This window comes from Stylophora pistillata, chromosome 1 (assembly GCF_964205215.1).
Source record: "Stylophora pistillata chromosome 1, jaStyPist1.2, whole genome shotgun sequence".
Lineage (NCBI taxonomy): Eukaryota > Metazoa > Cnidaria > Anthozoa > Scleractinia > Pocilloporidae > Stylophora > Stylophora pistillata.
Window position 1 is genome coordinate 35,436,457 of NC_142519.1, and position 27,698 is coordinate 35,464,154.

General features: G+C 39.5%; 2 protein-coding genes and 1 pseudogene across 4 annotated transcripts; all 3 read left to right on the forward strand.

Moving 5' to 3' along the window:
- The first annotated feature begins 751 nt into the window (after positions 1-751).
- LOC148742245 (uncharacterized) lies at positions 752-3,190 on the forward strand (annotated as a pseudogene).
- Positions 3,191-12,775: 9,585 nt separating this feature from the next.
- On the forward strand, positions 12,776-13,753 carry LOC148742246 (uncharacterized). Its single transcript, XM_088753316.1, has one exon. It carries the CDS (start codon positions 12,776-12,778, stop codon positions 13,736-13,738), a length of 963 nt encoding a protein of 320 aa, XP_088609442.1. The 3' UTR covers positions 13,739-13,753.
- Positions 13,754-15,334: 1,581 nt separating this feature from the next.
- Positions 15,335-27,610, forward strand: LOC111326272 (uncharacterized). 3 transcript variants are annotated; one of them, XM_088753296.1, is made up of 12 exons: positions 15,377-15,645; positions 18,546-19,073; positions 19,759-19,867; positions 20,133-20,255; positions 21,597-21,657; positions 21,870-22,492; positions 22,823-22,915; positions 23,527-23,619; positions 24,938-25,111; positions 25,306-25,403; positions 25,929-26,062; positions 27,347-27,610. In XM_088753296.1, exons 2-12 carry the CDS (start codon positions 18,571-18,573, stop codon positions 27,394-27,396), a joined length of 2,061 nt encoding a protein of 686 aa, XP_088609422.1. In that variant the 5' UTR covers positions 15,377-15,645; positions 18,546-18,570; the 3' UTR covers positions 27,397-27,610. The 3 variants fall into 3 exon arrangements, with proteins under 3 accessions (XP_088609431.1, XP_088609422.1, XP_088609425.1); XM_088753305.1 differs by lacking the exon at positions 24,938-25,111 and having other exon boundaries at positions 15,335-15,645; XM_088753299.1 differs by lacking the exon at positions 15,377-15,645 and having other exon boundaries at positions 18,239-19,073.
- Positions 27,611-27,698: the final 88 nt, after the last annotated feature.

Genomic DNA, 27,698 nt, shown 5'->3' on the forward strand with positions numbered 1-27,698 from the left:
TTGCAGAACGTCTGTCACAGTACAATACTTGTATCCAGAGAGCATTGGCAAGCAACCGCTCTAATACCTGAGCGTTCGAAGGTGAATTTGTTCTCTTTCAGAAGAGTGGAAACCTGGGGCCAAGAAAGGCACGCGCGCGCAGTGCACACGCATTTGTTTTTAACTTCTTGCGGGTCCCCACTGACGATACCATAACTGAGGGCGCGCTTACTCGCGCCCAGTGTTGCCTCTCTTTTTCAATGTGGGCAGTGGATTATTGCTTTTAGCTGAGTTTCAGTGAATTCTCGTAGCTCGCGAGCTCTTGATTGAAAGAAACACTAGAACTTGTTGTCCTGAGTGTATAATATTCCGTACTTATATTGTCCAGAACAAGGTACTGACCAGTAACCAAAACGGTCGTACAACTTGGAATCCCCGCCCCCCTCCTAAAATAAAGGGTTTAAGAAAATGCAAACTATTAATCAAGACTTTCTTTTACGTTGTGGCTCCTAAAAGAGCCGTTTTTTGTTGTGGAAGTTAGTCCTCGCCAGCTTCATCCTTGTCATCATCCCCACGCACGATATATTACTCCAAGGTATCCAAGTTCTCTACCATAGAAAGGATGGTATTTTTAAGGACGCTGTATTGCATCAAAATTGTCTGGAAATCTTCCTCGCGTATTCCCGTGGTAGCTATTGAAGGAACACGAACATTCAGCAACTGTTCACGATGTTCTTGCAGCGTTTCCAATAGATCAAAACGCTCATCTCTAATGTGGTTGATTGGTCACAGTCGCAACAACTTTAACGACATTCTCTATTGTCTGGAGAAAACAGTCAACGGAAGATAATCAATGTTTGGCTAAACCATCCTCTACCCTCGACCTAACTGCCACCTCACATATGGGCCACGGTGGATAAAGGTACCCCAGCCCGAACAACAAATCCGCAGGCCATACCGGTCGTTGCCCGTGATGAAACTGGCTTTCCCTGTCCGATTCCTGTCGCTTCCCGGGGTTTATACAGAGCTTGAACAAGCGTCATACGAGGTGCTAGCAGAGCTTGTTATCAAATCAATTGAAAACCATTTTTCAAAAGAGGTGCTTTCAAGACTGTGTGGCATTGCAGTAGATGGTCCATGCCAGGCAAGTGGTTTTCGCAGAAAGCTCTTAGAGGCATCATGAAACTGACATCGTCGAAACTCGGGAGGATCACCTGGCCTTACCAGTGACATGGGATAATAAATAATAATAATAATAATAATTATTATAATAATTATAACTTTTATTTATAGAGCGCTCATATCCTGAGGTCATGGCGCTTTACAACACTGTGTGGGGGACTCTACCAGACTGCTAAGCAGTTTACAATCAATGAAAGGCGAATCTAACGGATACCCCCTCCGCCCAATTCCCAGTAAATAGGCCAGACCACATCACAGTAATCTCGTGAGTGTGTTCTTTAACGTCCCCTGCCTAATCAAATTAACTAACAGATGTAGGAGACGGGACATACGGTTTATTCGTCCTTATCCGAGAAGACTAGAATTTCTATCCATTTCTTGATGTTATAGAAAGGTAGCACATTCTCCTCAGTTATTTTAAGACCTTGAGTGTTGGTCCGGCCGGGGCTTGAACCCTCGACCTCCCGCACAACAGTCTGGCGCTCAACAAATTGAGCTAACATGGGATGCTGCTCACATCTTGAATTTGAGGGTGTCTGACGTCAAGGATTCGAAATCACCTGGTGGCATCTTCTTCCAAACGTTTCTGAAAAGATTCAACGTCTTCAATACCATTTTTGCCAATGGGAAAGGATTTGCCTTCCTTCAGCTAGTAGATGAAACAGCTCGAAGACCGGTAGCGATATGCCAGTTCCTCCTATGAACAGTGGTGTAAAATTGAGCAAAGCTATGGATCGTTCTGGAAAGCAATTGAAGCATTGTATCCAAATCGAAATGAAGAGGAAGAGCTCCAGTACATGATTGCCGGATCAGACTTCGTTGTTGATTTGCTGGCCTGCTTGGATATCATGGGGCGTGTCAACAGTTGATCTAATGCTACGTGTGCAGTCGCTTCACACTCCTGTGTGGAAGTTGAAACTCTGGTGGCCAAGGGTTAAACCAAAGCTATCAGAAGTTGCTAGTGGTGATACAGTGCATTTCCCGCGATTAAAGAAAGCTGGAGAGACGTTGAAGCCTGGTGGAAAGTAGAAAGGAGTGGAGCTATTGAAAGGCCGGCTTGTCACAAAAGACGAGGAAAACCGAGTCACTGGAGGTCGGTTTACGTGGAAACCGCGAGAAGAAAGCGACATTAAAGAAGATCACAAACGTGTTGCATCTGATCTGATGAATGCACTAGACCGACGAGTGCAATCTGCTGTGTCAGACCATTCCTTGACGGTTTTCCGGAATTCGATGCGGCTGGTCTGGTAAGGCTACAATGTGGCGCTTTAACGGCAGATGGCGTCGTGAAGTTGGAAATAGAGCACGGCGAGTACGGTACCTATGGCGTAAGAGCATGTGAGGCTGTCCTTACAGTTGCTTCTAACATGGAACTTAACCAGAAGTCGGGAATGGATCTGGATCCTCGACTGGCATTCCGTTTCATGGACAGAATTAAATAGGCTGTAAAAGTAGGTATTTGGAAAAGTCTATGTCCTACTTGGTTTATGGTTCAAGGTACTCATGATGAGCCATTGAAACACGAGGATGCTAGTCTTGTCCTGTTTGAGCATGCCCCTTCAATACTTTGGATGCCGTTTTTAAGATGAAGTTTGCCAGTGGACAGGAGTACAATGTCCGTTTACACGAACAGAATGTTTTCAGCTATGTTACTCTCAGGAAGACATTTATAAGATCACACAACCACAATCATGCGCTATCCTGGATATTGTACTTGCAAAAGGGGGACCAGAGGCCATTGCAGAAAGCTATTATAGCTGCATGAGAGTACAGCAAAAGTCTGGAGGCCAATCAAATGAGACACTTTCCAGAAGAACGAAACTGAACTGGTGTTTACCCTCATTAAAGAAGTGTGATGATATCATTCATGAAAGCGTCAGCCTGCATTTGAAAGGAGATGATGTGATCCGCTCCCACGGACGAAATGCTTTCTTTTCAGGATATGAGAAGCATTATTCAGTCTCGCCGGAAAGTCGGGGATCGAATAGATTCGTATTCAGGTCGCTGTCCTTTTCTGGCAGATAAGTAAGAAAACATGTGTGTATTCTGTGCCAACGCTGATCGTCATTTGTTTGACATGACGATTCCTAAAATTTAAGAACATAGATTGACAAAATAGATAAAAAGGTAAGCAATTGGTTGCTTTCCTTCAGGAATTTGGACATTTATTGGTCTACGCTGTATACCTAATGACCAACTTCTGTCTATTAAGTCATGTGAAGTGGATCTATACTTCCTGTAGCTCATTGACCTGTGAAAGTCTAAAAGCCGGAATGCAAAGATTAAAAGATGTATACTTCTTGACAAGTTAGCAAATGCAAAATTGTTCAAGCGAAGCACGATAGTATATGTAGTTAATGCATATTGTGCGAAAATTAAGGTGCACACCTTGAATATCACCTGTTTCTATGAACAGTATTGTTTCTAAAATTATAAGGTGCGGAAGTGATAACTGATAACAACGGAAATTCATAGTTCCTTGTCAACGATAAGCGAAAACGTTCCTGAATCCATATTAGCCGGCTCTTGTGTCCTCGATTTCTAGCGATGGCTATATAAAATAAAGCACCATCACTGAACGCATAAATATGAAAAGTAAATGTTTTTGCTCCTGATAGCGAACATGGACATCCCTTCAACAAACTAGTCTCCAGCTGCAGGATTTCTCTTACCCGCCTCTCTTACGCGGCGGCGCGGCGGCAAAATATCTGGGCCCGGGGGCAATTATTGGCGTAGTATGCTACCAACGGCGTAGAATTGTGGCCTATTTGGCGTACATTTTCAAAGCCCTCGGCGTAACTTCGGCGTGGGGTCTATGCAGATTCCATCCTGGGCTCCTCGTCAAAGAAAACATTCAGAAAATCGCAGAAAGCGGTCTGTGTTACAATGACTTAAAAGATCTTTACAACAACGGTGGGAAGGAAGCACTGGTCTCCATTCTTAGCAAATCGCCAACCACATCGCGTCGATCAGCTCCAAGAGGAACAAAACATCCCGACACTTTGCACAAAATAATCCAGCACTTTGAAGGCAAATAGAGCAGCAGCCATTTCCAGGCGCAATCCACCCAGAAGGTGAACCTCTCTTGGCAAAATAAAGCTCTTTAGAAGAGCGCGAAGGACGTTCGGCGAAAAAGACGTCCAAAACCTTGTGGTCCGTGGCAAGTGTCGTGGCGTGACACAAATGTTGCGCATGCGCAATTTCCCATCTTATCGAGTTGAAATTTTCGGAAATTTGAAACTTTAGACTTGCGTATTTCCGTTTCCGCTCGGGGAATTTTTTTTATTTTTTGCACGTTAACTTTGAACGGCTCTGTGCGTGTTTTACAAAAATTCGAAAAAAGTTGGTCAGAGGGAAAAAAGTTAACGATGAATTCTAAAAAAGGCCTCTTTTCCTTAAACTTTCTGACAGAATTTTTTAAACTTAACAGTCAAGTAGACCAAGACAGTCGAATTAAGGACGCCTGCAAAATCTAAAATAAATTCACCGTCAAGTTTTTAAGAAAATTCAAGTCAAGTCTAATTTTGGACCCAGCATTGCAAGCCAGCAACTTTGCCATGGTAACGAATTTTTCAATACATATACAACAAACTGATTCTTCAATAATATCTTTATTTCAGGGGAAAATGCGATCGCGATTCGTTAAAGTTAAGCTTCATAATTTTAGTTTAAATATCTTGAATCAGAAAAGTGAAAAACTATATCCAGCCTCCTTAAACTGTAGATCCCTAAACCCCTATATCAAATTAAAGCTTATAGGACTGGCTATCAGACTATACCAAAAATTTGGAAAAAAACTAAATTGTCGAGTTTTTCACGACTTCTAAATGCGAGCGCCCGAATCACCTTTTGGACGTTACATGTTAAAGCGAATTTTGTTTTTCGCTTATTTAATGTGTTCCTCCGTTTCCGGGGCGAGAGCGCTAAAAAAAAACGTGTATGTGATTTGCCATATTCAATTTCAGTGAAAAGTTACAAAACAATGTGGAGTGATCGTACAAAAATCGCTCTTGACAAAAAAATAATTAAAAAATAAAAAGTTCGGAGACACGTTTTTGTTGTTTATATACAAAACTAGCTACTGTCAAAATTGGAGTGTAATCGAACAAATTCCCTTTGACTTGTGGCTCTTAAAAGGTGATTCGGGCGCTCGCATTTAGAAGTCGTGAAAAATCTGACAATTTATATTTTTTAAAAATTTTTGGTAAAGTCTGATAGCCAGTCCTATAAGCTTTAATTTGATATGGGGTTAGATATCTACGGTTTAAACCGGACGCACTACATCGCTTGCACGCGAGACACCCATGAAGGTGCACGGTAACCTGAAATTATCGTATTAAATTATGTAAATTAATTAAGGTGGATAATTCAGCTCATTGTAGTATCGTTATTGTTAGTTACTTTATTGTCTTACTTAGAATAATAAATATTTGTAGGCCTACGTTTAGTTGTGTTGGGGCGTGTCTTCTCGGGCTTGTTTGTGCTTGGTGTTTTGTGTGTGTTAGAGGGCGCCCACCTTTGTGGCGTAGTATCGTCACAGCTTGTTAGGTATTCTTGTCCATTCAATCCTTCTAAAACTTTTGGTCAACTCTTTTTACTTTATAGCACCGTCATTTCCTGAATAGACCGCGGAGTCAAATGTCCCATCTCATCAAAAAGACCAACCAGGCCGTGGTGTCGTTCCCTGACAGCTGTGCAGCATAACAGGGCATTGAATATAAATTAAAAAAAAATCATAAATAATCGACATTGCAAGAGATCCCTATATATCAAGGGAATGATAGAGTACTTTTCTTGGCTATGAACAGTTTAGTATGAGCGAAAAAAAGGAAGCGATTCGAATTATTTAACTCGTCATTAGTCCAGCCTAAGCAGTAGTTGAACAAAACTGCATGCTCAATTTTTTAATTCTTTAAAATGTTTAATGAATTAGGTTATGATCTTTTTGTTTGTCTGTCTGTCTGTCTGTCTGTCTGTCAGTCTGTCTGTCTGTCAGTCTGTCTGTCTGTCAGTCTGTCTGTCTGTCAGTCTGTCTGTCTGTCTGTCCATCTGTCTGTCTCTCTGTCTCCTCTACTGTCTCACGGTAAAGTTGGCTGACTGACGGGGAAGGAGGAAGTAAGGAAAGGATAATGGATGAGTAACCAGGTAACTGGTTAACCACTATAGAAGATCAAGTACAACGTTCAGTATCTTTCAAGCCCAGAAAAAAAAGAAAAAGGTTTGCACATACTTTTTCAAACTTCAGTTTGTCGGCAGTCAGGAGCAGGGGGAGGTAGGCGTAAAACACGTCCTGTGAACCCTCTGTGCACGCGTAAATAATTGCAACCTAAGAAGGAAGAGAAATCATAAGCATTTATGAAAAATCACTCAACCCGTTAAAGAGATTCACTTAACAACAATAAACTAACCGTACGATCAGTATCACCCTCACCAAAAACAAAGTTAGGTTACGTTTCGAAATCCCAAAGTCAGCGTCAGAATCTGTCAAACACATTTCAATGGCAGAGACAAAAATCATGTTGTGTCTTGCGCCTATTTCTCACTGGATCACTTGCAATAGCCTCAGTTGAATTTCTCGCGATTAGGTACTATTTCAATGTTCTTCATGATTTAGTGTGTACGCTGGAGATCACAATGAAGATGCACAAAAGCAATAGCATGCAGCCGAAAGTTGAAAAATAATTTTACCCGAAATTGAGTGGAAACTTTGCTGAAAGCAAAACAAGTTGTTGCACAGCCTCACAAATAGTGATTAAGAACTCACATATTCTAATGACTGTAAAACAACAGGCGATGATATGAAGGAGCCTTAAGTCTGCAACAAGTATAAAGTAGTAAATTAATACACGATATTATTTTGAATGAGATTACCAGCGATGGAAAGAGTAAATATTTACATTAACCGGCGTAGTTCACTGGTTTGCACATTTCCCCCAATGTTTGTATATACGTTGATGTGCGAAGATTTTTTACCTTTCTTTCTGTTTAAAACAAATCCATTTTGTTGTATGATTTTCCTTGCAGGCCAGCTCTGGTTTAGTATTTTTTGTCGCAGGTATTATCTCCAACCTGACCTCAGGAACTCTGTATCTCGTCATAAAAGTTATATTTCCTAAAGGAAGGTAAATTTGGACTTCTCGCGGTTTTGAAATAAGAATTATTTTTATTACTGCAAGATATAAAATGACTTTTTAGCTAAATATGCTTCTCAGCCTATTTCATTTTCTTCTTTGTCCTTTGTTTTACTTAGAGTAAACGAAAGGGGAGTTTTAATTGCAAAAAAAATTATGCTTAAAGGATATGTAGAAGAATTAGGAAAGCGAAATGAATGTTGTTTAAAAAGAGATTGCTTTTTTCCCTAGTGAATCTGCCGATTGTCAAGAGTGGGAATTACGTACAGAACGTGTTCTCATTCGTGCACAGGTCACTCGCTGCTTTTAGCTTGCTGCTTGTTATAATTTTTCAAGTTTACCAGACAGCCTGCGGGGAAATAGATGAGATGCAGTTTGTTAGCTGACTTAAAGCCGCGTTTGTGTGGATAGTTTTATATGGATGAACTGCACGGTATTATGTAATAAAGGGTGAATTCCTAAGGAGAAAGAAGTAGAATTAAGAAAAAATGTTGAAATTTGTATATATATATAGTACACACTTCATCAACGAATATTGCAGTCTTGTGATGCACCGTTAACATAGTTAGAGTGTCAGCAACTGAGAAGCAGAGCAAGTCCAGATTTTTCTCCTTTCCCCCTACATTTTGGGGATCTGTTTGCAGATCAATTTTCTTTTCTTTTTTCAAAAGTGAATAGCGTATTTTAAGGAATTCAATTGCGATACGCTCTCCTTTCCTCTTATAAGTAAAGTCATGGCTAAAGCTCAAAAGAGGGGTTTCTGAAATACAGGAGCTGGAGCCCCACTCCCCTTCCCACAAACCATTGCCACCTAATTATGGCTCTGCATATATCGTAGCAACCAACACATTTGGGCTACACTCTAGAATATTTCATCTTCAAGATGAGATGACGGTAAAACCTTCAGAGAAAGAATTACAGAAATTTTCCAGGCATTGTTGATTTCAATATCACTGATAATTAAAGATTTTCCCGTTTCTTGTCGCTTACTCTGCACTTAGCAGGAGCCGAGGAGGAGACTGAACCAGTCTCAGGCTATACAACCCACTTGTAATGTACTGTCATAAGGAAATAATACGTCGCGCTACTGGCTGGCTGAAGCTGGTGGCATTTACCGTAATATCGTTCATTTTAGCTATAACAATGACAGTGACTTCAAGCTTGTGTTACAGTTCTCGTTTATTGCTTCACCAATGAAGTCGGCGTTTTTGAATGGTGTGTCAGTGTCGTGGACTGATTATTTTGTGTTTATATTGTTTAACCGCCTCCCGGTTAGCTCAATGGATAGAGCGCTGGACTGTTGTGCGGGAGGTCGAGGGTTCGAGCCCCGGCCGGACTAACACGCAGGGTCTTAAAATAATTGAGAAGAATTTGCTGCCTCTCTATAACATCAAGAAATGGTTAGATATTCTAGTCGTCTCTGATAGGGATGAATAAATGGAGGTCCCGGCTCCTGCAGGGTTGGGATAGAAGACGTTAATTTCCCACACACGAGATTACTGTGTGATGGATGTCCTCCCCATGGGATGGGTTGGGTGGGTTTATTGGGCCCGCACTAATTGGCGCAAGCTGTTGCGGTGTCCCTGCCAGTTGGCGAAGCTATTAAAATTAAAAATTAAAATTAAATTATTGAAAGGTTTGACTCGTGTAAAAAGGATATGCTGCTTCTTTATACCTATACTCTCCGTTGTTTTCAATAGTTTAAGGCATTTTTTCCAGCAATATTGTAGCCAATAAAGTGTTTCAATGTTATGTTTGAATCTCAAATTATTTCGTTTACAACAGATGAAATTATCGTTTCTGTGGAAGAACGATTTCTTCCTGCACCGAACACGTTCTGAAAGATCAGACAAAAACATTGCAGTCAAGAAAATGCGTTCTCGAACAATTAAGATCTTAAGGTTTAAGATATTGTATATTTTCTAAAGTGAGATTAACTGTGATAGAACAATTCCTTAGAGAGAAATATGAGGCTTCCCGGTCAATACTTGCTGTAATATTACGAGTAGAAAAATCCCCATAGAAAGGGGGGAATTGTTCCTGAAAAAGGAGAACATTTTCAAAGCAAAGGAGAACACACTTTGTGCCTTCGCCAGCTCCAAGGGTGGTTACGATGAAGTTTGCTACAGGTTTACGAAATCCTCTTTTCATTTGGAAAGTCTTGTTTTCGTGGCTTAAATCGAATGCGATATCGATATCGCCTTGATTATCTCTTTTGTAATATATATATCTGTGTTCTGCACATCATGATAGTTGAAAATTTTCGTGGCTGTTTTACCTACAAGGGCAATGAAATGTTCAGCCTTTGGTGAAGCAAAGCGATTTTCGATTACTTCTAAAAAAAAATGTGGGGTCAAACTTGATCCCCCCTCGCGACCTGTTTGACGCAATTCAGCTTTGAACAATTCATGATCACCACCACGAGAGGATAAATATCTTCTCTGGTCCCTATGCAATGATATAATTTTAACATTTTACCTTCCAGCAGAGAACTTTCTCAAGCCGGATCATAAACCTACTCGTAAGTATTGTTGGGGGTTTTTGCCACTCGCTTGGACGACTTAACGAAAGATACCAATACTCTGTAATTTTCTTCTTTATTCTCTACTCTTCTTTCGTTGCTACTACCTTCTACTACCACAGCTATTCCTCTTCTGTTCGGGCCCGGACCCGCAGTGGGAGGATCTCACGCCCCCCAGTGAGACTGGACTTATGATGGGACCACCCTTCTGAGGACATTTTTTGTTGCGTTACTATTATGGTATATAAAAAAAACATGTGGTTTTCGCTTGAAGTTATTTTAGTAGTCTCAACAAAATATTTTAGTAGTCGGAACAAAACATTTTAATAGTCTGAACAGAACATTATGGTCCTTCGAAGCCGGATTCGAGAAACCTTTGGGGAAGCAAAGCACTGAGGAGAAAAGTAAACATCGAGATAAACGATTACAGGATTGAATATGGCAGACAACTGTGCATCGTCAGCGGAGGAAATTGTGAGGGAAATGTCTCTTTCCTTAGTCAAAGCTGAGTTCCAAAGGAGAGGATTACCGGCAAAAGGAAAGAAACCAGCTCTAATGGCTCGACTTATCGTTGCTATAAAACAAGAAGAATCTAATCCTCCATCTTTCCAAAACAAAAGTAAGGAATCGACTCATATAGGCTCTAAACAAGCCTTGCCAGCTGACAACGTGCCTGCAGCATCAACTGGTCAACTTTCGTCGTCACAGTCTGCCAATCATCAGTTAAGTAATTTTCAGTTGTTAAGAAGTAAAGAAATTATCCTCAAGATGGACATTAATGCTGTGATACAAGTAATACTTGAGACAAGCAAAAGTCCCAGCAACAACGTCATAAGAATGGAAAATCGTGTTCAAAAGTTGAATGGTTACATGGAGAGTTGCAGTGAGGTAAGAGAGGAAATTATTGCCCTTATTTCTGATGATGAAGTTGCTGAAGAAGTTTAAAAGTGGATTGACTATCAACGAGTGATTGATAATGCTTTAGACATAGCTCAAGGGTATATATCTAAAGAAGCAATTTCCAAAGCAGACGAACAAATTACTTCGAGTTCAGCGGAGCACAGTCACATTTAAAATTACCAAAACTTGAGTTACCCAAGTTTGATGGAGATGTTTTAAAATTTTAAAATTTTGGGGATCAATTCGAGGTTGCTATTCATGATAATGACCATGTGCCTGCTGTTCAAAAGTTCACCTACCTGCGTTCAGTACTTGAAGGGATTGCTTATCACACAATCGAGGGAATTCAAGTCACTAGTGCTAATTATCAGCATGCTGTTGATGCTCTGAAACATCGCTTTGTAGGAAAAGAATAATTATTTCATCTCTAGTAAAGTCAATTATCCAGTTACAAAGGTCAAACGAAAGGGGTAGAGTTTTTGCGAGATCTCCATGACACGCTAAAGAATCGGATTAGAGCACTGGAGGCCCTAGGCGAAAAGCCAACGACCCATTCTTGTATCCTCCTTCCAATATTGGAAACCCAACTTCCACCTGAGTTATCCGAGAAATGGGAATTAGAACTAACTGACACAAAGGAAGAAATTGTTGATCTTGAACTTTTCTTCAAGTTCCTGAATAAACAAGTGATTTCCAAGGAGGTCGGAAAAAGGAATGGTAGTATGATTGGTGGGAATGGTGGGACAGCCAGAGGAGGTGGGGGATGGGACAAGGATGGAACTAGGGTAAGGAACACCCGAGAGAAAGTGTTTTCAGCAGCTGCTCTATTAGCAAGTGAGACAAATGGGAGAAGTTATGCAGCTTGCCATGTGTGTGAGCAGGGACATGTAACCCTTAAATGTCCAGTCTGAGTGAAAGTCAGTTGACAAACGTTGGCAGTTAGTAAGGGAGAGCCGGCTGTGTTTTAACTTTTTAAAGCCTGCAAATACTTTCCACTATTCTTCAGTCTGCCGCCAACCCAAGTGCAAGGTTGAAGGATGTGGCCGGCGTCATCACACTATACTTCATGGTGACTGGGATCCTACCGCGGAGAAAAAGGGACATACAACATTAAGTGGATTTGTGGCTTCGTACAACTCCAAGATGCAACAAACCTTATTACAGACTAGGACAGCCATGCTGGTTTCAAACGGTTTCCAGAGAGCACCAGTAAGGGTTTTGTTTGACTCAGGAAGCCAAAGGTCTTATATCACCAAGGAGGTTTCCGAATCATTTGCCCTTGATGGACCTTCTGAGGTCCTTAGTGTCTCCATGTTAGGGGGAGAAACCAGTCAAACGATGAGAATGAGAAAAGTCAGGTTATCGCTCGCCTCTGTTCAAGAAAACATTTCAACGCCAGGTAGCATGGAGGCCCTCACCATTGACAAGATCTGCACACCACTAGAACCAGTGGAGATCAGGTTAGAAGATTACCCCCGCCCGCAAAACTTGATACTCGTATCCTCGTGGACCAGTTAACGTCGATATTTTGATAGGAGCAGACTTTTACTTTTCATTTATGAGTGGTAAATGCAAGAAAGGGGAAACCACTCATGCTCCCACTGTAGTACAGTCATCACTTGGATGGACTGTAGGAGGACCCATCGAGGGTCTTCCTTACAAGAACACTCAATCCATGCTGTCAACCGTGTGCATTGATCCAGTCACGGACAGTCTTAAGCAGTTTTGGGAGCTGGAATCTATTGGAATTGTAGATAAAAGGAATGCACCTATGTTCTTAGAGGAAGAAGAGTCTCTTAGACAGTTCAACGAGGAACTGAAGTTTGATGATAAGCGTTATGAAGTACCGCTGTTATGGAAAAGCGATGCTCTGCCATTGAAGCCAAACTACCTCCAGGTAGTCAAGAGACTCGAGAGTGTCGAAAGACAGCTTAGAAGAAACCCAGAGAGAGCCAATGCTTATAGAGGACGCCATCAATCGAGGAACAGACGGAACATCAAAAGACCTTTGGGGGAAACACCACCTAGTAGCAGAGCCCTACGAGGCTATAACAAGAGCAACATGACTACGACTGAAGAGCCTCAAGTTGAAGAAAAACAGCCGGTTGAGAAGAAAGTTGTTGCCAGTAAAGTGACTGGTGCAGTAAAGTGGTTTAACGTGAAGAGCAGTTATGGCTTTATCAACAGAGATGACAACAAGGAGGATATATTTGTTCATCAGACTGTCATCAAGAAGAACAATCCCAAGAAGTACTTGCACAGTGTTGGAGATGGGGAGACAGTGGAGTTTGATGTTGTATCAGGAGCGAAGGGACCAGAAGCAGCCAACGTGACAGGACCAGGTGGAAGCCCTGTGCGAGGAAGCAAATATGCTCTGGACTGCCGAAGAAACTACTACCGCAACTATCGACATTTCCGTCGTGGGAGACGCCGCCCCCGTGGCGGGCCCAACTCCGCTACCAACGGAGAGGTTAAACCGAAGGAGGATGATAAGGAGAAGAGGCGACTCCGCCGAAGACCACGTCCCAGATATAGGCGCAGGTCTGATGAGGAACGCCCTGAAGGCGATGAACAAGAAGAACGAGATGGTGATCATGAAGGAGGAGAAGAGGGAGAAGAGCGTCCGGCACAGAATCGTCGCCGTCATCGTCCTTACCGCAGATCCTACAGGCGCCCTCGTAGAGAGGACGGAGTGAGAGGAAAGTGGCCGATGGGAAGAGTTGAAAGATTGCTTCCTGGAAAAGACGGCTTGATTCGTACTGTTGTTTTGAAGACAAAGAAAGGGCTTCTAAGGAGACCTGTACAGAGGCTACCTCATCTGGAAGCAAGCAGTACTCAATTTGGAAGTGGTGAATCAGGTGAAAGCGCTGCTTACGGTGGGGAGTCGTTACTCGAAAGGTCAAGAAAAGGGCGAAGAAGAAACAAGTTACACAGAAATCAGTGTCAAGTCTCCAAAAGTATTGGAGAGGTGGAAAGGATGTTCGGGCCAGGACCCGCAGTGGGAGGATCTCACACCCCCCAGTGAGACTGGACTTATGACGGGACCACCCTACTGAGGACATTTTTGTTGCGTTACTATTATGGTATATAAAAAACATGTGCTTTTCGCTTGAAGTTATTTTAGTGGTCTGAACAAAATATTTTAGTAGTCGGAACAAAACATTTTAGTAGTCTGAACAGAACATCTTCCAACTTCAGCAAGGAGTGCCCTCGCATTTGATGTAAAAATCACAGACATGTTTAGGTTAGCTAACCGTGGGAATTTCCTAAACAGGATATTCAGTGTGGGTAAAACTCAAGGTCAGTTTTACAAACCCAAACATGACCACCTATGAAACTAATTATCCTCAACCACAACAAGCGATTAAAATGTCTAGCACGGAAAGAATTGAGCCAAGTTCAAGCACAAACTAAAAATAAAAGATCATAACTATAAATTTGTAAGAAATAGACAACTTTTTTGAGAGACATGTTTCGGCATGCTTATGTCATCTTCAATCAATGAGTAACAGAACGTGAGTAATTATATAACAGACAAGTAGATGAATCAAATTTTACAGTATGATGTAATACAAAAGCGGGTACTTATTACAACATGACATCAAAGGTTTGAACTAAAACGCTAGAGAAGTGTTATAATGCTGTAATTAGATACAATGAATATATGAAGTTCATATATTTTGAACTGCGGTATTAGATACATATGATGCACGATCCTCGCAGTAGATAGCGTTATTTAAGCAATAGCGAAAATCAGACCTGAAAAAAATCAGGCCTGTACGGGACTCGAACCACTGACCTCTGCGATACTAGTCCAGCGCTCTACCAATTGAGCTAACAAGCCAACTGGGAGCAGGCCGCTAAGTTGAATCAATTTACCATTTCAACTTTGTTGATATATTCAAATTATTTCGTTACCCCCACCGACACAGCCCCAAACAGTTTCTTTAGAAACTATCAGCCTTTATTCATTGGTACTTTAGACTAGCCCACCATCGGCATTTGCATTAGTGTTCTCAATTCATAGAAAAGCTTAGCATAAATAAAGTAACACTTCTTATTTTGCACCAATATATGAGTGTAAAGCATCTCTCAGCCACACATATTTACTAGGTTTATAAACGTCAGCCTGTAAAAGTTTAAAGGTAGAAGTCTTTGTTTCGGCAGCGGGATCTACTCAGTCCTTTGTGTTCTTATGGTCCTGATTTTAATGCGCCGGATAACGCTACTACCACATAGATAGAAAATTTTTATTTACATAAAGTAGAATCGATTCTCATTTTTACACCATTCAAATACTAAGCTATGTAGATTTATAGGCACACAGATGTTTGAATCAATAAAAATCGAAATCGCCCCCAACTGTAGCTCAGACTATGACTATATTCCGAGAGGTCATTTGATTGAATCAGTGTTTGTTAGGTATTCTTGTCTATTCAATCCTTGTAACAATTTCGTCAACTCTCCTTACTTACAAGATTTTTCATCAGGTTTCTTCACAGCAATTACTAAAATGGAAGTTTACCCGCCTGGATCATTTTTTTTTTTTTTAATTCATGTGCGCTTTTAGTGCGGAAAGACGTCACATCCGCTGCCTGTGGCTTTGTTATGTACTCGAAGGTCGACCGATCATATAATGCAAAAGACATAATTACCTTTCATAATCACTCTTTTTCCCGGTGTAACACAAAATAGGATAAAAAAAGATTTGTGCCCAAGTATAACTTATCTTTGTTGCGCACAATAGAAAGCCATGCTGATTCGCCTGAATGAGAGTGAACTCGTACATAAATATTAGCAACCCTGGCCTCGCTATATCTTTGGTTGATTTAGAATCTTGAACACTTGGGGTCCAACCATCGGTGCAGCTCAGTCAGGTCTGGTTACATACTTCGATAAAACAAATTTGGATCATAGAAATCTCAAAACAAGGTGAGCGACTTACATAGTAAGACTTTGTCGAGTTAAGTGTTTAACTGTTTTTTTCGTAGTTCAAAAGACTAACCGCAGGATCTTTATCAAGAAATGAAAATTTGAGTTTTGAAGTCAAAAATGTAGAATAACTAAATTGGTACGTGCGTGAATAGCGCTCATTTATTTCAACAGCTTTTCACAAACATCTCGTGCGAAAGACAGCAATCACACTCACAGTACCGATAACTTTACGAATGAAGATGGTTCGTCTGATTCATAGATTTTTTTGCATGCGATTACCATATTAGATGGCTTTTCTATATATGTTCTTCTTGGAGTTTGTTTCAACAAATAGGCTGAAAATGATCTTTGACCATGCATGCTCTTAATGAGTAGGCCTTTTGGTCTTTTAGTTCGTAGCGGATTTCTTTTTCATGCGAGAAACAGCAATTTTGTTGAAATTCGGGATTTCCGATAGGCAGAGAATTTGTTCATTTAATCCCAATAGTGCAGAGTGCTATGATTTATCCTGAAAGTGCAAATTTTATATGAAATAGATCTATTGCTAAAAAAATTTATCTCCATGTTAATTGTACACCCGTGCAAAGCTTCAAGATTCAGTTCCAATACATAAATAGCTGGCTAGAAGTAGCTACCAATGAGTGTTATCATCGTTGATTTTTCCGGCTTGAAAAGATGCCAGTATTTCCATGTCAGTATTGAATTACGATTTCGTAATTAAAGAATAGCATCTGTTGAGTTGCCTTTACAGCAAAATACTCATCCATCATTTGAGTTGTGAACGATGCGTAAAAAATATGCATGGTCTACCGCAGAAAGTATTTTTTCTCTAAAAAAATAGTTTCCTCGTTATCTCATAAAGCACAACTCTTGATAAACTACACAAATCTCATCATTTGAATCCATTTTCCAAGACGAAGCGTATTCACTGAGGAGCTGTTTAGGCTAATGCCTTCATCACCTGATAGTTAGGTTAGAAAGAGCGATCAATTGATCGACTGCAAATCGTCTGACATAAAGTAGTTATAACTCTTCTCTTTTCAAGCACTTAACTTATTCCAGACAAGTAAACTTCTGGGCTGATGTTCTCAAACCAAACACTTTTAGAAAGATTAGTAATTAACTAGTACTATCTCGAAAGAGTCAAACAAGTATGCTCTGAGTTAAAAGTGTGAAGAAAAAGTTTAATGGCGTCAATCATTCGCAGTTTGCTCACTGTTCCTGCAATTTAATTTTTAATTACATCAATAGGTGCTTTTACTGAGCCTTGAAGAAATCTTGGGAAGAGCTAGAAAAAGTACTTCCGTCTATCTATTTTTAAAAGGTTACGATATTTCGGAAAACCTTCACGTCAACAGCAACCTTTTGGTAACCTTTTACGGCCACAATTTGTTGCTGACACCACACATCACTGATTAGGGAAACTGAAATTTATAGCATTCAAATTTCAATTCGGCCTTACTAACCTAATTGCTGTCTGTTCAATAATAGGTCGCGGATGACGTCAAAATGACGTCAAAATGCGGTATACGCGGCGCAGCCGAGTGTGTCACTGTTGTTATCATCACGTTTTTATTTCATCTATGAGATATTATTGACCAGACGCACAGCAACATGGAATCTGATCAAAACGCGGTGCAGCCGACTTGTGTGTCACTTTTGTTTTTATCACGTTTTTATTTCATCTATGATCTATTATTGACCAGATGCACAGCAATATGGAATCTAATCAAAACGTGGTGCAGCCGAGTGTGTAACTGTTGTTTTTATCACGTTTTTATTTCATGTATGATCTATTATTGACACGACGCACCTCAACGATGCACAAAGTTATAAATGGTGACATCATCATTCTATACTTCTGTCCTCCAAAGTAAAAAGTAATAAATTCTCCTGTATGCTCTGAGTTAAAAGTGTGAAGCAAAAGTTTAATGGCGTCAATCATTCGCAGTTTTCTCACTGTTCCTGCAATTTAATGTTTAATTACATCAATAGGCGCTTCTACCGAGCTGTGAAGAAATCTTGGGAAGAGCTAGAAAAAGTACTTCCGTCCATCTATTTTTAAAAGGCTAGGATATTTGGGAAAACCTTCACGTCAAACAGTAACCTTTTACGGCCACAATTTGTTGTTGACACCATACATCACTGATTAGGGACAATGAAGTTTTACCTATAGCATTCAAATTTCAGTTCGGCCTTAATAACCCAATTGCTGTCTGTTTAATAATAGGTCACGGATAACGTCAAAATGTGGTGAAAACAGAATGCGGTATACGCGGCGCAGCCGAGTGTGTCACTATTGTTATTATCATGTTTTTATTTCATCTATGATATATTATTGACCAGACGCACAGCAACATGGAATCTGATCAAAACGTGGTGCAGCCGAGTGTGTCACTGTTGTTATTATCACGTTTTTAGTTCATCTATGATCTATTATTGACCAGATGCACAGCAATATGGAATCTAATCAAAACGTGGTGCAGCCGAGTGTGTCACTGTTGTTTTTATCACGTTTTTATTTCATCTATGATCTATTATTGACACGACGGACAGCAACGATGCACAAAGTTATAAATGGTGACATCATCATTCTTTACTTCTGTCCTCCAAAGGAAAAAGTATAAAATCTCCTGTAAATTCAACCTGTAAATTTCTGGAGAAAACTTCCAGCAGAATTGTCGCCTATACTTTAAACTCTATAAAAATTATCGCATAATGGAAGGGTTTAAGGGTAGGTTATTTTTTTAATTTTGTTTCCTGTCAGTCCTCCTGGGCCCTCAAGTTTTGCCTTGTAATTTCGGGGTTTAATAAAATGCTTTTTCCTTGCCTTTTTTTCTTGTTTATTGTTTTATTTTTGATTTTGATTTTATTTTCTTATCTTTATTCCTCTTTAGGTTGTTTGTATTTGCGGATTTGGACATGGAGGTCAAGAAAAATCATAACTGGAGAGGACTATCGTACTTTCAGCAGTTTTCCTGCGGAGTCGGGCATGTGATTAATGATGTCACTCGCCGCATGTTACAAACATTCCGGATGATTTTTCTCATGAGAGTGGTTGGCATTCCTGCAACCTATGCCGGCTTGATTGCTCTTTACAGTCTTTTTGCCGGTGCATTTATATTTGTTCCAGTAGCAGGTTTTTTATGTGATAAGGTTAAGATTCCGGTCCTGTCACGCAAGCATGGAAAGAAAAAATCGTGGCATTTGTTTGGAACTATTACAACTGCAATAGGTCTGCCGCTGTTTTTCAGCAAATGTTTAGTTTGCGGCAGTGAAACCAGTGAATGGGTGGTGCTGTTGTATTACTTTCTCATTGCCACCGTACTTTCATTTTCCATCAACTTCGTTGACATATCGCACTTGTCGATTATTCCTGTTTTGGCAAAGGATCAAAGTGAGGCCACAAAGCTTACTACTTTAAGGTTTGTGAAACTCTTTCGATCGCTAAAGTTATATTCATGCTGAGACAAGTTCATTACACTCGGGCTGAAAGTTTTGAATTAGCGCAAGACTCAGATTGGGTCAAAGCGTGTGTTCATAGCGCGAACGGCATGGAAGCTTGAGGTGTGATGAGAAAGAGGACTCCCTGCCGCACGAATTACGACTGGACTGGTGATCAATCAGTTTAACCGCTAAACAGCCAAGTAACCATGCCTGACATTCGTGTACTTTTATGACGTAGCAAGAGGTACAATATCAAGGCACTTGAACCAAATAAATTTGCGTGAGTTGCGCAGCCCTCGTCGCGATTGTTCTCGTTACTTAAAAGGGTTTGGATAAAACAATAATAATGATAATGACAATGATAATAATAATAATGATAGTAAAATTAATAATAATGAAAATCAAACTAACAAATGTAATCATAAAGATAATAGTTATATGAATCATGACTTCCCGGTTTCGTCAGTATGTCCGTATTTCGGCGTTAAGTCTTATTAGATCTTACTTCAGACAAATCTTATCAAGTTTTGTATCTGTAGAAGTTGATTTCACTTCAAAAACAGTTACATTTAATTAGTAACAAGTAAATTCTTAGGCTGTTCTTCCCTCTACAAAACGTAAAGATTTTTCAAAGCTCACTTGCAGTTGACTACCTATTTACAGAACGGCTTTCATGTACTTAACTGGCATCGTTTCCTACCTTGTGGCGTGGCTAATTCTTGGACAAGATAGCCATGATCAGTTAACAAAAGAAAGCTCAATGGATTTTCTGGTAATTAATAATATCCACATGATTCTATTACTGCCACTGATTATTACTGTTTCAGTGTTAATTTTTTTCTCTACTTCCTTTCTTCCTGTGCTATTTACTGCTCCTTCAGCCGAGACACAGAATAAAACTGAGCATCCGACCTTTCAGGTTGTGGTAGATGGGCTCATGTTAATTTAATTAGGGTTATCGCTTGGGACAATTATATTTATGTTATGTCTATCATTAAAGTCACTTAACTACAGTTGTAACGTCTGTTCATCTACAGGTGATAACTCTGATATTGACAGCAGTAGGACTGGTTTGCTCTGCTATTTTCCATTTTGGAACCAAAGAACCTTCAGAGGATTCAAAGGACAAGGTGCTTCCTGAGTCAACTGCAGATTCTATGGTAAATTCTAATTACACAAAACTGCACCATTAAAAGAAACTTTTGGTTTCCTTATCTCTCTTATTACAGTCATTTGCAATTTTATCAGAAATTAATAAGTTCGATTAAATTGATTGATTTAAAGTAAGTTACATCTGAAAAAAGGAGACAGAGAAGGAGCTAGCAAACATGAGTAACCACAAATTATATGGAGACAGGCAGTCAACTTAAGTGTCTATGCAGCCAACAGGGTTTTTATAGTTTTGGTATGTATTTAACATGTAAAAAAGTATTCTTAAATAAGAATTGGATTCTGATGAGTCTTCGCCCTGAAATCGAGCTTTAAACTTCCCGCTTTGGCTACGCCCATTGAAGGTGACCGTGAGTTGGAGCAAAAAAGAGATTGGGTTCAGAATAGGTCGTGACGTCAAATCAGGAACGCGCCAAACCCGCCAGTGGTTCATTTCACTGTTTTTTTTTGTAAGGTAAAGAGTTTTCGGCGACATAGATATGCCCGATAGATGTGTTGTAAAAGTACTGCGTTTGTCAAGCAAAGTAACAACACGACGCTCGAAACGCTCCTGGAATGACGTCACTCATCACCAATCTTCCCTTACGCGGTCAACTTCATTGGGCGTGGCCGAAGCGGGAACTTTAAAGCTCGATTTTAGGGTGAAGAGGCGTCAGAATCAAATTTTTTTTTACAAAAACACTCTTTTACAGGTTAAAGAGATACTAAAACAATAAAAACCATGTTGGTCGTATAGAAACTTTAATGTACTTACTAATACATCACTTTAATTTCAGTCCGGGTACACATACACACTCTTGCATAACCGCTAATGACCTACGGCGTAATTCTTTACATTCATATTTACATAAGATTGTAGGTCTTTTCTGTACATATCATTATATCAATTAAAGTTAACGTGGACGCCCGTTTTCGGAGTAGAATTAGGTTTTTTTCCTTTTTTGCTATTAAAAAATTTTTTCCTTGTTTCTCTTTTAAGTTTAGCAGTTTTTGAATTCTTTATTTACAGCTAAATGTTTCGTCTCATTTGAAATAATTATTCGATCCCTTATTGAAGGAAATTGGACTCTTGCCTCTGCATTGCAAAAGGGGTCTCTTACACCAAAGATCGGAGTCCACAATCACTTTTACCCACATTACTGCCTTGGATTTAGACCTGTAGGTTAGACCTGTAGCTAACCGCGCCAAGCGCACATCAAAGTATATACAAATATTGGGGAAAATGTGCCAATCAGTGACCTACGGTTAATGTAAATATTTACTATGTGTCCATTGCTGGTGATCTCATCCAAAATAATATTGTGTAATTTACTGCTTTATATTTGTTACAGACTGAAAGCTCCTTCATACCATCGCCTGTTGTCTTACAGTCATTGGCGTATTTTGGAATAGGTGAGTCGTTATTCATTATTCGTAAGGCTGTGCAACAACTTCACTTGCCTTGCTTTCAGCAAAGTTTCCACTCGATATCTTCCTTAACAATTTCTTCTTAATTTCATCGCTTTTCTGAAGTCAATAGACGTTTTATTTGTCTCAGTGATGTTTTTAATCTACACAGCACGTCGTTTACATACCACGTCGTTTTTTATTTTGATTTGCCATAGATCAACAGAGAAAGAAAGATATCCGTGATAGAGTAATTCACAGTCTGCGATTGTCTGAAGAAGAAACCTGCCCTGTTGGAGAAAGAAGTTTCTCCCGAACATTTTTTGCAGCCCTATTTGGAGGAAGTGAAACTGAGGAGGTTTCCGAAATTAAGACCGTAGAAAATGAAGAGCATGATCCTACACCGAACATGCCCGTTGTCTCAATGACAGTCAAAAGTGAGGACGACCTCACGTTTGTTAAGGAATTACCAAAAGAGCGAAAAATAAACCTTATGATGAGCATCTTTGATAAAATGATGACAAAAGAAAAGGATTCTAAAGAAGAAAACGACGCGAAGCCAGACAATGTCAGACCCATAGATAATATAAGTGAAGAGGATGGTGAGGGAATAATGGAAAATGGACAACAGAAGTCAAAAGTATACAACCAAGGTCAAAAACGGACCTCCGGTGTTGACAATGAAGGATTTGACACAACTGAAACACAGCTTAACCAACATTTTCAGGATGTTAGCCAAGATGAGAGAAAAGCTCTGCCATCTGCTTCTGATGTAGAATCCGCTCATCCACCAAAACCAAAGACAGTGCGAAGCTGGCTCAAAGATCCTCATTTGTACAAAGTAACTTGATTTGTGCATCTTCATTGTAATCTTTAGCTTACACACTAAATCACGAAGAACATATAACTAATAGTTTATCATGAGAAATTCAACTGAGTCTATTCCAAATGATCGAGGGAGAAATACGTACAAGATACCACATGATTTTTGTCTCTGCCACTGAAATGTGTTCCACAGATTATGAGGCTGACTTTGATATTTCGAAACGTAACCTAATTTTGTTTTTGGTGCAGGTGATATTGATCGTAAGTTAGTTCAGTATTATTGGTAAATTTCTTTAACGGGTTGGGTGATTTTTCATAAATGCTTATGATTTTTCTCCCTTTTTAGGTTGCAATTATTTACGCGTGCACAAAAGGTTCACAGGATGTGTTTTACGCCTACCTGCCCCTGCTCCTGACTGACAAACTGAAATTTGAAAAAGTATGTACAGACCTTTTTTTCTGGGTTTGAAAGCTACTGAACGTTGTAGTGATCTTCTACAGTGGTAAAACAATTAACTGGTTACTCATCCATTATCCTTTCCTTACTTCCTCCTTCCCTGTCAGTAAGCCAACTTTCCCGTGAGACAATAGAGGAGACAGAGAGACAGACAGACAGACAGACTGACTGACAGACAGACAGACAGACAGGCAGACAGACAGGCAGACAGGCAGACAGATAAATGGACAAAAATATCATCAAATAATTCATTAAACTTTTTAAAGAATTGAAAAATGGGCAGTTTTGTCCAATTACTGCTTAGGCTGGACTATTGACGAGTTAAACAATCCGAATCGCTTCCCTGTTAGCCCTAATACTAGACTGTTCATAACCAAGAAAGTCCCCAGGCTATACCAAGAGCGGAAAATGTGTAGAAACCTCCTAAAGTTATGTTGAAATTCTACCAAAGAAAAACGTGTTCCTTTGATGGGGGAATTCAGTCACACAAATTCAATTGAACAAAATACTTTTTAATGACAGTAAAACAATCAAATCGACCAGGAGAAAACTTGTATTTTTTTAAAACTTCAGACTATTATGTTTCTTTTAAGGAAGCGATTGCCATTCTGCCATTGATATTGTTAGTGAGTGCCACATTGTCTACCCAAATATCAAGGAAGCTCTCTGGAAAAGTAGGAAACCAGGTAATAAAAAGAAAGAAAACTATTTTCACATAACGTTCTAATGTAAGCAATGATCGTGGACAAAATTGTTGACCGAATAGTAACTTAATTGCTCTTTTTGTTTATGGTCTCAAGCGCTCATATCCAACAAGCCGGAGCCGGATGACATTCCAACACTAAGCAGTTTACAATGCTAGATCTAAATACCTGCTCAAAATAAAGTGATTTCCAAATCCAAAAAGCGTTCTTGGAAGAGTACGATTAAAAATTTATTTGAGAAAAGCATTAACTGTGTTTTTCGGTTCCAGCTGGTCAACAAGCGTTATAGTTAGGCACAGTTTGTTCAATTTTTTGGCTTATGGAACCGAAATTGAAGCGATCGTCGACTGCCCACGTTTAAATAAACTGAACTTTTTGGGCTGTTAATTTACACACAAGTCTAGCCTAAACCACGGTTTTAAGCAATCAGCTGCAGTGGGCTTCAGGCTTCCTCAAGAAGATTGATTAAATGAAATAAATATCCTTCCACCTTTAGCTTTTGGCCCTCTTTACACTATTCACAAAAATAAATGTTCCGGACAAAAGGTTTAACTACATTCAAGTTTGTTTAGGACGCGGTTTTGTTAAAAAAAAGGCTAAGCTTTCTTAAGTAATCAGATCATAATATGTTTCTTGTTTCGAATGTACAAGTTATGGGCTCGAGTCCCAAACGCATTAAACAAACGTATTGTCCCAAACGTATTGAACAAGCGTTCGGTTCAAGGTCCAATTTCTAAAATTTCAAGCTTATCAAGAAGCTTTGTGCACATTCAAATATTTTGCTGTATGGTAGCAAACGGAGGAAACCAATATCATGGCTGCTCAAAGGAATTTCATAAAGAAACTTTTGCAACTAAAGGCCTAGCCAGAGCGAGAAATGTCAAAGGAAAATTTACGAGTCAACTTGAAATTTTAAAGGTAATAGGCTCTTTTTTCTGACGTGGGTATCTTTTTTATAGATCATGAGTTCCAGAATTCAGCTGCATTTTTTTTTCAATACATGGGTAAAACGTCAAAGATACGTACCATCAGATAGTGTCATTTCGTACTTTTATTTATGGCTTTGTTTTTAATCGTTACTTAATTTCCGTTGTTCCGGAGAAGCGTTCTCTTCTAGCTAAACACAACCCAGTCCAACTCAGCAAAGCTTGGGTGGATCTCATTACATAAAACATAATTCGGCAAGTGAACTGATGTCTGGAACTGGGTGAACCAATCAGAGTACTGGAAATGTAATATTCAAAGTCAAAATTTAATGGTATATATTTGCTATCTTCTGAAACTCCCCATCTTGTTTCAGTGGTCTTTCATTGTTGCTGCTCTGACTGTAATTGGATCGTGCTTGTGGTTTATGCGTATTACCCAGTCAACAAGGGTGTTCACTTACCCGGCCGTTGTTCTACTGGGGTTTGGGTCCTCCGCCATGTTTGTTAATGCACTTAGTTTTGCAACCGAACTTATTGGAGAAAACAAAGTAAGTTGGAGGACACTTAATCTAGTCTATTCTCCAAATTTTTACTTTATTTGTGACAACTACAGTATACAAATTGAATTGAATTCTATTACTAAGATAAGTAAGACCGCGCTACAAATAGCAAATGAACAAAGATTTTTTACCTTTCTTTTTGTTTAAAATAAATCCATTTTGTTGTATGATTTTTCCTGCAGGCCAGCTCTGGTTTGGTATTCTCTGTCGTAGGTATTGTCTCCAACCTGACCTCAGGAACTCTGTATCTCGTCATACAAGTTCTATTTCCTAAAGGAAGGTAAACTTGGACTTCTCACGGTTTTGAGATAAGAATTATTTTTATTACTGCAAGATATAATATGACTTTTTAGCAAAATAGGCTTCCCAGCCTGTTTCATTTTCTTCTTTGTCCTTTGTTTTACTTAAGTTTATTTCTTCCATTTTCTTTCGCATTTTTTTTTTTTGGTTTTGCGTTATACATATTCTTTTCTTTATTCTTTGTTCTTCTTGTTATTCAACGCTGTTGCTATTGGTCTTTTCTTCTCCTCTCCTCCTTTGCATCCTTCGCCCTTACCAGGCTCCATCCTGTCCAACTATAAACTCTACCAGCATTTCATGGCGCATAAAATGCGTTCCAAGAGCTTTAAAATTCATGGGATATTCTCGCGAAACAAAAGAAAGTGACTCAAGATAAGTGAAGAGTAAACGAAGGGGGAATTTTTATTGCAAAAAGTAATATTGTGCTTAAGGGCTATGTAGAAGAATTAAGAAAGCGAAATAAATGTTGTTTAAAAAGAGATAAAATGATCGCTTTTTTCCCCAGTGAGTCTGCCGATTGTCAAGAGTGTGGGAGTTACGTACAAAACGTGTTCTCATTCGTGCCCAGCTCACTGGCTGCTTTTAGCTTGCTGCTTGTTATAATTTTTCAAATTTACAAGACAGTCTGCGGGAAGAAAGGTGAGTATCAGTTTGTTAGCTGACTTAAAGCCGGGTTTGTGTGGGTAGTTATATATGGATGAACTCCACGGAATTATGTAATAAAGGGTCAATTCCTAAAGAGAAGGAAGTAGAATATTAAAAAAAATTTTGAAATTTGCAAATATAGTACACACTTCTTCAACGAAAATTGCAGTCCTGTGATGCACCTTAAAGTGCACCTACACCCAAAAACTTTTTTTCGCTTAACGAAGTAAGCTTATTTTTTTGAGTATTTCTGCGCAAAAATTTTTTTATTTGCTCAAATCTTCAATTTTCTATGCCCAGTCAAAATACGGAAAATCGGCCGCCATCTTGCCCCACGACCGAGTTTAAAGAGGAATGGCTCTAGTGGGTAATGTGACGTCAAATCGAGAACACGAAAGTCTGCATTTCACACATTTTCACTTGTTTGGGAAGGTTGTAGTCGATAATTGTCCGAAAATATGCCGACTAAGTGTGTTGTAGAAGGATGTAGCAACGTGCGAAATTTGCAAGAGGGTATCGCGCTTCATACATTCTTCATGCAACACACCTAGTCGGCATATTTCGGACAATATCGACGACAATCTTCCCAAACAAGTGAAAATGTGTGAGATGCAGACTTTCGTGTTCTCGATTTGACGTCACATTACCCGCTAGAGCCATTCTTCTTTAAACTCGGTCGTGAGGCAAGATGGCGGCCGATTTTCCGTATTTTGACTGGGCATAGAAAATTAAAGATTTGAGCAAATTAAAAAATTTTTGCACAGAAATACTCCAAAAAATAAGCTTATTTCGTTAAGCGAAAAAAAAAATTTGGGTTTAGGTGCACTTTAACATAATTAGAGTGTCAGCAACTGAGAAGCAGAGCAAGTCCAGACTTTCCTCCTTTCCCCCTTCATTTAGTGGATCTGTTTCCAAATCAATTTTCTTGTCTTTTTTCAAAAGTGAATAAAAATAGCTTATTTCAAAGAATTCAATTGCGATACGCCCTCCTTTCCCCTCAATACTAAAGTCATGGCTAAAGCTCAAAAGAGGGGTTTCTGAAATCCAAGAGACCCCATTCCCCTTCCCACAAACCATTGCCACCTAATCATGCCTCTGCATATATCGTAACAACCAACACATTTGGGCTACACTCTAGAATATTTCATCTTTAAGATAAGACGATGGGAAAACCTTCAGAGAAGGAATTACAGAAATTCTCGAGGCATGGCCAGAATTTAAATATCATTGATAATTAAAGATTTTTCCGTTTCTTGTCGCTTACTCTACACTTAACAGGAACCGAGGAGGAGACTGAACCAGTCTCAGGCTATACAACCCACTTGTAATGTACTGTCATGAGGAAATAGCTATTGGTTGGCTGAAGCTGGTGGCATTTACCGTTACATCATTTATAGTAGCTATAACAATGACAGTGACTTCAAGCTTGTGTTACAGTTCTCGCTTATTGCTTCACCACTGAAGTTGGCGTTTGTGAATGGTGTGTCAGTATCGTGGACTGATTATTTTGTGTTATATTGTTTTAATAAAAATGGAAAGCCACTGCAAGCATTTTTCATTGAAAAGTTTGACTCGTGTAAAAAGTATATGTTGCTTTTTTATACCTATACGCTCCGTTGGTTTTAAATAG